This window comes from Dromiciops gliroides, chromosome 3 (genome assembly GCF_019393635.1).
Source record: "Dromiciops gliroides isolate mDroGli1 chromosome 3, mDroGli1.pri, whole genome shotgun sequence".
Classification (NCBI taxonomy): Eukaryota; Metazoa; Chordata; class Mammalia; order Microbiotheria; family Microbiotheriidae; genus Dromiciops; species Dromiciops gliroides.
The window spans coordinates 191,428,601-191,443,292 of NC_057863.1; the positions used below are offsets into that span (position 1 = coordinate 191,428,601).

A 14,692-nucleotide genomic window follows, 5' to 3' on the forward strand; every position below is an offset into this window, starting at 1 on the left:
GAGGGTCATCTATTTCCAAGACCCTCTGTCCATAAGGTATCATGCAAGAGGCCTTGGTGTGCAACAGGTTTACACTCTGAAGGAAAGCCCAATATGCTGAGCAAGGGGAGTTTATATTGAGTTTCAGTTACTAGAGAACATATGTTGGTTTCTTGATGTATCATGTAGTAGGAGGAATAAAGAACATGTTTGGAAGAACAAGACATGAATATGCTTTTACAAAGAACATACAAGAGTATATTTGGGAAAGACATCACATGTTTTTTTTTTTCACTAAGTATTGCACCATGTTGCATTTAGAGTACCCAGGGGTCAAATGGGAATAGCCTAATAACATGGACTTCTTCTTGTTCAGTTTGTGTCAGGTCAATCTCAGGCCAGCCCAACGATTCAGGCTTTGGTTCTGAGCAACACTCATGTAACCATAAAATTCAACAACAACTCACCATAGAATTAAAATGATAAAATTCACCAGCAATAAACACTGTTTCCATCTAATTCTATATTGTCAGGATAGCTATGCTGAATCAGAAAGACTCCCTGAAGGAAAGTGAAAACTTTGACAAACCTCAGGAACACCAAGTCTCCATAGGCTTTTGTTGTTATTGCTGTTGTTGTAGTTGTTTGTTTTTTGGTTTGGTTTTGAGGTTTGTTTTATGTCCCTGAAAATGGCCTCTATGCCTCTTTAAATGTAAAATAAATGCTGTTCCAATAACACACAACTCCTTGGGACCAAGATCCCCAAAATGCCTTCATTATTAGTTTTTTACTAAATAACTCTGGCCTCTAGAAAAAAAAGCCTAGTATAGGCAAAACTGTTGAAGGAGCATAATACAAATAAATACACTATAAAAATTCTTTTTATAAAAGAAGATTCATGCAGTGAAGATCATTTCAATTCACAGTAAGTTTCCTGGTATAAAACAACTTCAACATTGAATAGGAATAGCAATGGTATTATAATGACCACAGATCTCCAACATAGTCACAGGTAGTGGTAACTTGTAGTAAGGTAGCAAAGAGGCCATAAGCCTCTTGGTTGCAACTGGTTCTAAGGCCCAAGTCCATACCAAGACTCATCCAATATCACCACTCCCCTGAACTAGGTCTGACTCAGTCCAGTTCCCCACTAGTTTCATTTCAATATTGGAGCAAAATGGGAAACATGTCATTTAACAGTTAACAAAAGGAGAGTGATTTCTCTATAGCAAGAAAATTACATTCAACAAGGCTAGGTATTAAGGATTCTTTAAGCTGATTTACCTGAGCAAAGATTCTTTGCCTGAATTCCCCATTATGATCCACTAGCCAATAATCAGAGAAGCTCCTGGAGCTGCTCTTGGCTGCTTTGTATACACGTGACCATGTGAATCATGTCAACAGCCTAAACCTTTAGTTTCCTGAATTTTCCAAGCCTCAAGGATAATCTCAATACCTTTTATCGAAAAAAACAAAAACAAAAACCTTTTATGGAAAAGAAAAGGTTGTGGTCCTTCATGCTTGAAGAGCATCAAAATGATATCACTATGTCAGAGTCAAGGTACATACAGTGTATCCAACTGGCTAATCAGACCAATACAAGCTCAGAAGAAGGCTATATGAACATTTGGAATGGAGATGTCTCTAAACTTAAGCATCTCATGTTTCTTTTGAGCTACTACAAATTCTACTTTGCTCATGAAGACACATCAGTACAGGGCAGTCCTTTGCCAGTGTCTCCCAAGTCACACAATTGATTCCAAAGTTCTTCATGGAGACTTTGAGAGTTTCCTAGGATCACTTCTTCTGACCTCCATGTGAGCACTTGCCTTGTGAGAGTTCTAGATAAAATAATATTTTAGGCAAATGCACTTTGGTATTTGAACAGCATGGCCAGCCCATGGGTTCTGTGCTCTCTGTAGCAGAATTTGAATCCTTGGCAGCTCAGCTCATGAAAGAATCACAGTGAGGGCCAGCTAGGTGACACAGTGGATTAAGCACTGGCCTTGGATTCAGGAGACTTGAGTTCAAATTTGGCCTTAGACACTTGACACTTACTTACTATATGACCCTGGGCAAGTCACTTGACCCCCATTACCCCATTTAAAAAAAGAAAAAGAAAAAAGAAATAAAGAGCCATAGTGTCCAGTACCTTTTCCTGCCAGGTTATCTTCAAAGAAAGCATTTAATTTCATTAAAAGTAAAGTGTGGGGGCAGCTAGGTGGTGCAGTGGATAAATCACTGACCCTGGATTCAGGGGGACATGAGTTCAAATCTAGCCTCAGACACTTGACACTTACTAGCTTGTTGACCTTGGGCAAGTCATTTAACCCTTATTACCCCACAAAAAATAAAGTGCAAGTGAAACTTAGAGAGATGGAGGATTCTCGGCTCTGTAAAAAGGCACATGAAATTCAGTTTTATGTTGATAATAACAATCCAAAGTGCTTTTATGAGGCCCTGAAGTTCATTTATGGGACAAAGAGCTATGGTGCTTCTTAGCTACTAAGTGTTGATAGAGTCATATTGATTAGTGATAAGGACATGATCCTGGAGAGATGTGCTAAACACTTGCATAATGTTCTCCATAGACTGTCATAAATCAATTCTTAAGTCATTGGTCATATACCTCAGCCTAAAGTCAACCCCTCTCTAGATGAATTTCCAAGTGAAAAAAGAGGTTTAGAATGCCATTGGGTTCCTCTCACATAGCAAAGTGCCTGATACTGAATCTATTCCAGTCAGGCTCATACACTGCTCATGCAAAAGCTGATAAAAATTTTCTGGCTTATATGACAAGAGTAGATTACCCCCCTGGCTTAAAAGGAGTCCTTCATTGTCCATATCTATAAAGGTAAAGGAAATAGATTGTCCTGCAAAATCACAGGGGCAGGGGCAGGGGCAGGGTGGGGTGGATCTCACTCTTAGTCATTGCTGGCAAGGTTTTTTGCCAGAGTGTTCTCTAATAGGCTAATCTTTCATCTAGAAGATGGTCATCTATCTGAGAGCCAGTGTGGCTTCAGAATGGGCTGAGGAATGGTCAATATGGTATTTGCTGTCAAACAACTCCAGGACAAATACTAGGACCAGAACAGAGTTCTATACACAGGTTGCCCAGGTTCTGGATGATGGATAATACTCTCCAGCTTTCCCACTCACCAATGGAGTCTGTGTGCTTGCTCCAATGCCTTTTTGCATGATGTTTTCAGCAATGTTGTCAGACACCTTCAAAGAGGACAAAATTGGCATCAAGGTCAGCATTGATTGTAAATTATTTAACTTGAAAAGGCTACAAGCCAAGTGGAGAGAGACTGGTGCATGATTTTTTTGTTTGTGATTTTTTATTTTTGAGGATCAAGTGATTATGTAGGAAGTGTTATCCATTATCTCTGCTGTGATCATGATTATCCTGGTTTTGGTGGTGTTGCTCCTATTTATGGCCACCTTTTTATATGGAGAGATCTACTGTGAATTGCAATCCTTATTACAGATTAGGGGGAATTACCCTGTACCAATACCTACTTAATGTTTCCTTGCCCACTAGCCAGGTCCTCAGGACCTCCTCCTTTCTAAAAGCCCAGTTTGGGAAGGGTGTAGGGAATTGGGATGCAAAACTTTTTGTAGCATCAGATGTCTCTAAGGAATTGTTCCATTCTGTAGGGTCTGGTTATACCCTTTAACATTCCCCTTGTTGCTAGAAAGCAAACCCCTTCCTAATAATAATTCCCCTTTGTTCTCCAAGTTCTCCCTGAGGAGGAGATGAACAATGATCATCGACTGTTATCCTGCCTGAAGTATATAGTTTCTACTATATTGCTATTACCGCTACACGTGCCATGAACCAGTTTTCTGACCCTGGGCTGCCAATGCCTCTGGGAATTATTCTGTTATAATGCTACCTTTGAAACCTGCATCTCTCCCTGCTGTCTATTGTTGTCTGCAACCACTAGGACTGGAATCTCTGCCTGCTATCTCTGAGGCCCACATCTCAACCTTTGACCTGTTACCTCTTGCCCTCTGTTGCCCTTGGAGCCTATGTTTTTTCCTGCTGGCCCCTACATATCTACCTGCTGCCTACTCTGCCACAGTCATCTGTTTTACCTACCCCCAATATTCCAGTGGAGGACAACTTCAACTACTAATAACAGCTCTTCTGCTCTGCTGGAACTGAGGACTATGGCACTACCTCTGATGGGGCCTGTTTCTGCCTTCCTGTTACAGGCTTGACTTTTTCTGCCCTTATTTAATTATTTATGAAAATCAGCAGTCCCACAGTGGCCATAGCCAGCATATGATTTGTACATTTCCTCCCCACTCCCAACCCTAGAGTATTCTGAATCCCAAGAATGTGATGCCCAGCATCAGCTATTTGCTCCATACAGATGAAGATAACAATTAGAACCAAGGAAACTACCCTTTTGGGGGTCCTTGTGGTTTGATTAGCACCTCAAGAAAAAGGATTTGGGGAAAGGGAAACTTGACTTGAACTCCTCTTGGTAAGGATTCAGGGCTTCTTTTGAGCTATTGCAGTATGTCAGGTGATCTCTTCTAGGTGTTCTTTAAGGATCAGTGCTTCAGAACCCATTCATGCAACCCACAAGTTTAATTACAAGGCATGTTCCTGGGTTCAAATACTCCATGCAAACTAGAGGAGACACACACGGCTCTTGGCCTGCACATATTCTTATAATGGAATCATATGTGTTAGTGAACATTCTGTTGGACATGGAATCAGAAAGCCTAGGTTTGACTCCTGCCATGGACACTACTTGGCCATAGGCAAGTTACCTCAAATCTTAGGACCCTGATTTTACTCATTTGTAAAATGGAAATCATAATACTTGTACTGCCTATCCCATAGGACTGTTTTAAGGAAAGTGCTATATAAATAAGATGATAGGTTAGAAGGGTATTCCCTTAAAACTACCGTAATACAAATATCAAAAATAGCAAAATTAAGTATATACAATTTTAAAGGGAAAGTTTCTTAGTGGAAAATTATACTTAGGAGGTAAGATGATTATATCAATAACTCATAATTTATTGTAATTATATCAGTCTTTTCATTAATTTCCATATCACAATATTCTATACAGTAGGAGAATAAGTTCATATTTATTAGTATGTAGGTAAGACCTCTATAAAGATGGAAACTATCTATTGGATCTACATTAAAATTTGTAGCTGTACTATTACTCTAGTTCAATGAAATATCTATTAGACATTTAATATAAATTGTCTGTTGAATGCAATAATTATGTTACCATCTATCAAGCATATAAAGTAACTGCTAAAATTATTATAATGCATTATTTTGTCAAGTAAAAATTACTTGAAGAGTAAAAAAAGGTCAGATTGTATTTTATCTGCCTTTCTATGATCCCTAGGAAGGTTCCCCTTACTACCAAACTGTACTGATAGATACATTTTTTTCTCCTGATGCTCAGAGCTTCTTTTTCTAAGGTGCCAAAGATCAGCATTGTTTTTAATGATAACAGATAAACAGGGTGATGACAATAGGTATTCTCACATCAATCTATGTAATTCTGTTCAAGGACTAATTATGACTGCTGCCAATTCTGTCTGTAATGTGAGAATAACTATCTATATTAGCATGGAAGTAATGTTCCCACTCTCAAAAAAAAAATGATGACCACAAGCTTTCTACCTACATTGACCTTAATTTTGATGTTCAGAAAAAAATGGTGCTTCATAATTTAAGATACTATATTTCAATATTAATAAGGCCAACCTAAGCTTTTAACTTGAATTGACTAAGCTGCTGCTGAATTCTTTTTAATTTCTGCTTTTGTGCATGAGCAAATTTTGCATTCCAAAGTATATAAAATGTTTGCCCTATTTCATTTCTATATATGGTCCTGAAACAGTGAACAGTTTATGTTATTTGTAAAGTTGCATTATTAATTTTTAAGGTTTGTCAAATAGCACTTTGAAAATTTCACAAGTGCCTTTCAAATCATAAATTTACTTTTAAGAATTTAAACATAAAAATATTGCTACTCTGGATTAATTTTATCAAGATGCCTTTGATGGTAAAGCATGGGGTTGTGTCTTTAGATATTCCATTTTCTACAGATTGCTTATGCAAAAGAGCATCATAAATGCACTAAAATCTGACATTTGAAAGAATTTGTTATGGTTCATTATTTCTATGAACAATGAATATGTCATGAATATATGAATATATAGACTTGAGTATATAAAAAAATGTACTTTGATAGTGCAAACATTTTAACTTATGCTGTAATGACTATGAAAAGAAAAACATCATTATGACTGATAAACTATTTTTCTCTTGTTTCATTTTAGAGTTTATACTCCTAATAGTAATACAGTTAGTCAGGGTGCTTTAAAAACATGAGTAAATCATATGTAATTTATTTGGGTCATGTACTGTTGGTTTATTTTTATAATATATTGATATTCAATATTTCTGAAACATTTGTTTCTTCCAGGTGGGAAAGGTGGAAAAAAGAAGAAAAATAAAAATTCTTCAAAACCCCAGAAAAACAATGGATCAAATTGGGCTAATGTCCCACTACCTCCTCCTCCAGTCCAGCCCCTCCCTGGCACAGAGCTAGAACACTATGCAGCAGATCAGCAGGAAGCTGGGTAACATTTTAAAATATTTATGTTTTATTTTTAATTTATGAAATAAAACAAGTACTTCTGTAATGTAGTATAATAAAATATGATTGCATATGAAATTGCAAATCTATTATGTACAACTTGCTATCCCTCTTAAATATAAAGTTATATATATATATATATATTTTCTTTCCTGCCACCTGTTCTAGAGATGGCTACAATTATACCTACCATCTTGTGTATTTTGTTCTTATCTTGTGTGCCCCTTCTCCATCCTCCCTCTATGCTTTGCATAGTTTATTTGTTTAATTTGGGCCAGACCTATAATTTCATTATTAAAGGTAACTCTCAGCAAGTAAACTCCCTCCACCAATGCAGATCACATCATAGGTACAGAAATTAATGTATCTTGATTAACAGCCAGCTTATTTTGCTTTTCTTTGTATCCTCAGTTCTTAGCACAATGACTGACATAATAAACACAGAATAACTTCTTGTTCATTTTACTTGAAAATCTTCTATAACATATAATCTTGGAGCTACCTGGAACCAGGGTCATAGAGCCATTATGTGTCAGCGGTGGGATTTGAATCTAGATCTTTCCAACTCAAAGATCCATTTTTTAAATAAAAAATTTTTTTTCAGGGGTCACACAGCTAGTAAGTGTCAAATGTCTGAGGTCAGATTTGAACTCAGGTACTCCTGAATCCAGGGCTGGTGCTTTATCCATTGCTATATAGTGCTTTAAAGCTGCCCCCAATAATAAACATTTTTATTTAAAGATTTGAGTTTCAAATTCTATCCCTACTTTCCCCCCTACTCTTCCCCCTCCCTGAAGCAGTAAGCAATCAGATATAGTTTATACATGTGCAATATGATAATATTAGCCATTTTGTATAGAAAACAAATTTAAAAATGAAAGAAAGTAAAAAATAGCATTCTTCAATCTTTATTCAGTTTATATCAGTTCTTTCTTTGAAGGTGGATAACATTCTTTATCATTAGTCCTTTGGGATTGTCTTGGATCACTGTATTGTTGAGAATAGTTCACAGTCCTTCATCAAACAATATTGCTGTCACTGTGCACAATGTTCTCCTGGTTCTGTTCACTTTACTATACAACAGTTCCTATAAGTTTTTCCAGGCCTTTCTGAAATCATCCTGCTTGTCATTTGTTATAGCACAATAATATTACATCACAGTCATATACCACATCTTGCTTAACCCCAATTGATAGGTTTTCCTTTGATTTCCAATTCTCAGCCACCACAAAAAGAGCTGCTATACCTATTTTTGTACAAATACATCTTTTTCTTTTTTGGGGATGTTTCAAAGATCCATTCTTTTATATGTGTGTGTATGTATATATGTTTCTGAGTATATACATATATATATACATATAGATATATATAGATAAAGATATAGATATAGATATATGCATTGCCCCACCCCTCACACATTTTACACAGAGGGCATTGATCTCCACCAGTGAGGACATCTCATACTAATGGGTTGTGAGACTTGGATTACAAATGTATATTTATGCGTATGTACATTTGTATTTAGGGTAGTAAAATAGTGCTCATTTTAGTCATCTGCATCCCTTACATTTATATTTGTTTTCAGCATAATACAATGAACTGATAATAGATTTGTATAAACACATTTAGTTTGTATATACAAAATGTTTGTAAACATGAATAATAATAACACATAACTAATATTTATAGAGTGTTAAGGTTTGCAAAGCCTCACAACAACTCTGGGAGGTAAATGCTATTATTATCTTCATTTTACAGATGAGGAAACTGAGGCTGAGAAAATTTGCATATATTCATCCAGTCAGTAAGTGTGTGAAGCAAGATTTTGCCTCAGATTTTCCTGCATCTCAAGTCAGCCACTTTATTCACTATATGACTGTGAGAAAATAATTATTAAAAATTGATTTTGGTGGAGACCCAGTGACCCTACCCCCACTCAAGAACTCTGGCCGGTTTCTCAAAGCCAGCCCCAAAGTTGCATCAGAAATCAGACTAACTCAGTAAAGACAACAGAAACCACAGCTATCTGGAAGCCTCGCCTTTCAGAGATGGTCCTTTTGCACATTCCTCCATTGTCATTACATCATGAGGTCATAGGAAAAACTCATTTTAATATGGACCACCCTTAGATCCTGTCAACCAATAGAACTGAATGAAAGCCAATTAGCTTTGATGATTGTATAAGAGCCACCTCTATCATAAGAGGAAAAGAGATGGAGGTCACAAGGTGAATACCATTCTAGGGTGGACCAGACAGTAGGTGGATGATAATCTTTTTCTCTTTCTACCTAGCTAACATAGTGCTTTTGAACTCTACTTTGGAGCCAAGCACTCACTTTCTCTCTATGGTGCTGGGGGCTTTTGGCTTGCCTTAAATGAGGTCAAACTCTTTACTAACATTTAATATGATTTAATAATAAATGCTTGCTGCCAAAAACTGGTGAAATAACCTCTAATTTATCAGTAGATATATATTAGAAATCCCAGCTAAATCCCCCAATAACTTAGAACAGAGACAGGCTTTTCCCCAATATTTCAATGACACGAAACCTAGTTTTCTGAGTCAACCCCTCCCATGATTTCCAAATCACCAATTCCTTTTTGTGTTACATGTACAAAATATAAAATTTATTGATATAACAAGTATACATCTATATTATTTTGCCAAAATTTTAAGTCTTCTCCCCTAAATTGTTTGAATAATTGCTTTAGTTTTCTTCATAAAAGCAAAAGTGGTTTTTATATGCTTACTTACTATACTGTTTTATAGCCCAGTCTCAACCCCACATTCCCACCTTCTTACTCATCTCAATAAACAAAGAACTTTCTCACTTTCTCTATGGCATGCCTTCTTTGAGTTTTACAGATTAACCTTCCAATCCAGAAATTTATGTATAATGCCAAATTGACCTTTCCTTCTTACAAATGGCCTCTGCTGCCTCCCTCTCAGGTCACCTACCATATATACCCCACTGTATACTAAATTAATTGATGTAATTTTCCCCAGACATTTCACATCTGTAATAGGACACTAAGAGAACTATCCTTCACTTTTTGTGATAAAATACAGTTTGTGACCTTCTGTGATAAATGTTAAAGATATAAATAATGTCAGATATTATATAGGTCCTTAGAGAGGAGAATGCTAGAGACAGTGATACAGGTTTTTGGCAAGGAAACTCTGATCATTTCTGGATATAAGAATGACTACAGGAAACTAGGATTTATCTTAAATGTAGTAGACAGGAAAATTGGAAAATACAAACTTGCAAAGGGAAAAGAAGGTGATGTTACCAAACAACAACAACAACAAAAACAAAATAAGAATGATCATGGAAATGTGGAAATGTTTGAAGTTTTTCATTTCTTTCTCTTGCTGCCCTCCTGACCACTTCAGAGTTAGCAGAGAAGATTCCATAGAATATATTTGCAAAATACTATCTCTGGCTTTTTAAAATCAAAGCTGATTCTTTGACTTTGATCACTTGATTTTGTTGTATTCAGGATAATTAGACATTTTTCCTATACATAAAAAATTAAACACATTGGCATAATATATTTGACATAAAGCTACGTATTGAATTTAAGGTCTGAAGATATATTATCTATGGATTCTGGAAATATAAGTAATTTTAATTGTATTGTTAAAAAATGTATTGCTAAAGTGCAACAGAGGATATCTTATAGTCTGTATTTCCTATATTTTATTTGATATATAAGAACAGTAAATTGATGTCTTTTTGTGTACACTTACACACACACACATTCACATATATATGGATGGATGAATAAAAACTCTCTGAGTAATATATATATATATTAAATATTATATATATATAATACATATACAGACATATACAGAAATACAGATACACTCATACATTGGTTAAGGCTCAAGCAATAATGATACTTTCAGAAGAATTCAAAATTTCATAATATTCCAGATCTGATTTTTCTAGATTTAAAAATATTACTCCTTTCAGAAATTTGTCAATGCCATGTTGATGGGAATTTTAACCAAACTTTCAAAAGCATGTTCTAGAAATGTACTTAAACAAAAAAAAAAATAGAAATAAGTTTTGTCTTCTTTCTTATTTCTAGATATGTAATCTTCTTATTATCATCCTAATAACCGCCCCCAAACAAAAAAAAAAGTAGATTAAGAAGTTTTAGGGGAAACATCCTTCAATAGTAAAGTACAGATTTTCATTGTTTTAGTTGAATATAGCTTAACTCAATAAATATTTATTAACTCTATTATATGTGAAGCCCTCTATCCCCCATTCCACAAAGAAAAATTCCTGAAAGGATGGGAAAAGTCAGAATTTGAATCTCCCAATCTCAGGATTGAGTTTTAATTTTAAATTTAATAGATGTATGTGGAAAATGAATGCACTGGAAAGTGATGAATAGATTAGAATGGAAGAAATTAAGGGAGAGGGATAAAAGGGAAATTGTTATAGGCAATAGAAATACCATGCCACTTATATTTTAGAATGACCTAATATTTGTCACAATGCCGCATCATAGGTGAAAGAATTGGTTTACATTGGTCTTAAGCATTTAAAAAAACTGAACATTGCATTGAATCTTTTTAAAAGTTATACACACACACATACATACATATATATGTTTATGTATAGATACACATATATAGATACTTAAAAGGCATGAATATAATCAGAAATTTTTATATTCTCTACTTTTTCCCTTTATCAACATTTTTTTTTAGTTTTGACAATACTTACATCATTAAGGGTTGTATTGCTTTTTGCCACTCTGGTAAGATACATAATAATATAGAATACAATACTGTTCTTGCTCAGAACTTCAAACTACTGATGTTTCTACTCAATTTTAAATTTTGATGCTGCATATTGATCTTTAATTTCTCAGAAGCTAGCTATTATTGATATCCCTAAGAATCCATTCCTTGTTAAATTTTTTACATTTCAAAATTATAATATTTATTGTATCATAGATCCATTGGAAATAATTCGAGGCTTGTTCTGAACACACAGTATGCAAGACTGTTAATGTTTTCATTAATATAATTTTTTGGATAATATGCCACTTGGCAAAAATTTGCCAAACTCTATTATTTCCCAGCATTTCCTATACTGAGCATTTTTTTGAATGTTCACATGATTTTAGGAAGAACTCAGTTAGTAATTAAATTGAAAATCAACACTTTATGCTGTTGTAAATGTAAATCAACAAATTTGCTACTATTGCACTTAATTGTATTATTATTAATTTGATCTTTATATTTGACCTTTAACAACTTAGTTCACATGCAACATTGATTTTTAATTTTTTTTGGTGGGGCAATGAGGGTTAAGTGACTTGCCCAGGGTCACACAGCTACTAAGTGTCAAATGTCTGAGGACAGATTTGAACTAAGGTCCTCCTGAATGCAAGGGTAGTGCTTTATCCACCTAGCTGCCCCCAACATTGATTTTTTTGACTTCCTTCTAATTCTTCACTAGGCAAGATGCTTCTTATTTAATTGAAAAATAGGTTAAAATGCAGAATGTTTTTGAAAGACTGGCCAAAAGATCTTTTCTTTGGCATAAGAACACTTTTATAGTTTTTATATATTTTGTAAATAAGAAAGAAAACAAAAATGTGGAATTCTGTCATTCAAAACAAATCTATCATCTTTTAAAAGTGGAGTCTGAAAATAAATAGCCACAGTTGCTGATACCAGAAAAGGCTAACTATGCAATGTATTAGGAGGCTAAAAGCCCTCCCCAAATTTGTTAATAGAATGATCTGAATGAATGGATGACACATAAATTAGTTCTTTTATAAAGCAAATTACTTAGCTTCCAAATATATAGCTGTGAAGCACAGATCAAAAATATGTGATGCTTTTGCTACATAGATCTCCAGCTTAGAAGAGGCAGTATTAAAATATAATAATAGCTTTTCAAGGATTCCTTTCTTTGGGGCAGCTAGGTGGCTCAGTGGATAAAGCACTGGCCTTGGATTTAGGAGGACTTGAGTTCAAATCTGGCCTCAGATACTTGACGCTTATCAGCTATGAGACATAGGCAAGTGACTTAACTCTTATTGCCCCACAAAAATAATTTTAAAAAAAGAATTCCTTTCTTTAAATTATTTGATATGGTGAGGAAATACTACAAAATGTTTGTAATGATGAGATTTAAAAATAAGATTATCAGTCTGGGGAATTTTGCACTCAACCCTCAATCATGAATAAGACTGTAGGGGGAAATATTAAAATATATTATAGAAATGAATTAATATACTAAGGTAACAGAAGTGATTTATATAGAATAATTTTCTATATAAATGACCTTAAGTTTTACTATATTCAGCACCAAATATGTCACTTTTTATTTGTTTTTACCTGAGCTGTGATTTCTTTTATATGGGATACTACCAATGTGGCAATTCCATCTAATAGGGATCAGTACCTTTTCTGAAACTTACAGTTATAGAAAGTTGCCTAGAGCAAATTAGAAGTTAAATGACTTTCCTAGAGTAATGCAGTCAGTCTAGTTCTTCCTGTCTTTGAACTGAGGACTTTCTGACTTCAAGGTCAGTTTTCTCTTCATTTCCTTATACCTTCTCTCAAACAATTGAATACTAGCATGTTAGAAAATTAAAACATTAGAATATCAGCACATTTGAACTTTAGAATATTCATTTTCCTAAACACAATGATAAAGTGGCAACAGGTACAGGAATATGAAGTTTGGTTGTTGCTTAACCATTGTTTTATTTTGTTTGAAAATTTCAGCTATGACAGTGATGGCTGGTGTCCACCATTACCAGTTCAAACATATTTACACCAAGGCATGGAGGATGAGCTAGAGGAAGATGATGAACGAGTCCCAACACCTCCAGTTCGAGGAGTGGCCTCTTCACCTGCAATCTCATTTGGACAGCAGTCTACTGCAACTCTAACACCCTCCCCACGTGAAGAGATGCAACCCATGCTTCAGGCTCACCTTGATGAGCTGACCAGAGCCTATAAGTTTGATATAACAAAGCAAACATGGTAAATATCACAGCTAAAGAAATAGAGGTCTAGAGAGACCAGCATGTAAATGCAATATTTAGTTCAAGGATACAGAAGAATAGAGCAAGAAGGTACCTTTGAGTTCCACACAATCAAACTCCCATAGTTTATAGATTTTCATGATTATTAGTAGTTCATAAATGATTAGGAGATTAAGTGATTCAATTAATTTGTAAAATGAGATTAGAATATAATTTTTCTGACAATTAAATGTATATTGCTTGTAGTTGACATTCAAAAGCCTGATAAAATGAGTAATTTGTAAACAAAACAAAACAAACAACAACAACAAAAAAACCTTAACAGTACCTGGCACTTAGTAGGTGCTATATAAATGCTTATCCCCTACCATTTCTCCTCTTCCCTCTTGAATTGAAATTGTTTGTTTGTATGCACATACACACAAAATGTGTAATTTATTTTGTGTTATTGTGTGTACTTTTATTGACATTGAAATATAACTTCTTCCACAGAAATATATTTAGTTTTTACATATACACATATATTTATACCTGCATATATCTATATTTTGCAAGAAAAATTATAATCTGTAATAGCACCAAATTTCTCATGACAGTATTTGGACTTGGAGACAGGAAGATCTAAATTCAAATCCTGACTAAGTGACTTATTAGCTGTTTGACTTTAGGCAAGTCACTTAAACTTTCTCAACCTCACTTTAGTCATCTGTAATATAGGGATAATAATGGCATTTACCTTACAAACTTGTTGTGAGGATCAAATTTGATGACTAATACATTTTGCAAACCTCAAAGCACTATATAAATGCTACCTATTATTATAATTGATAGAAGATTAATATAAACTCTATGTGGCTATATTTTTCTCCCCAAGCCATAATATTACATTAATTCCACAAATTGCAGAATCCATCCAAATCTGACCCTGTTAATATATGCCAATGGCATAAAAATATTGGTAGTAGAATGATATGTGTCTACCTCATCATTTTAGGATACTTCATGCATATATCTTGCTATTTTCTTCCTTG

At 34.6% G+C, this 14,692-nt stretch overlaps 1 protein-coding gene across 1 annotated transcript in view; it reads left to right on the top strand.

The window, feature by feature from the left end:
• The window catches only part of ROBO2 (roundabout guidance receptor 2), a 788,084-nt gene that overhangs the window by 738,072 nt on the left and 35,320 nt on the right, over positions 1 to 14,692 (top strand). The window contains 2 exon segments of the mRNA XM_043994477.1: positions 6,456 to 6,612; positions 13,399 to 13,659. Of these exon segments, the coding sequence (XP_043850412.1) occupies positions 6,456 to 6,612; positions 13,399 to 13,659 (418 nt within the window).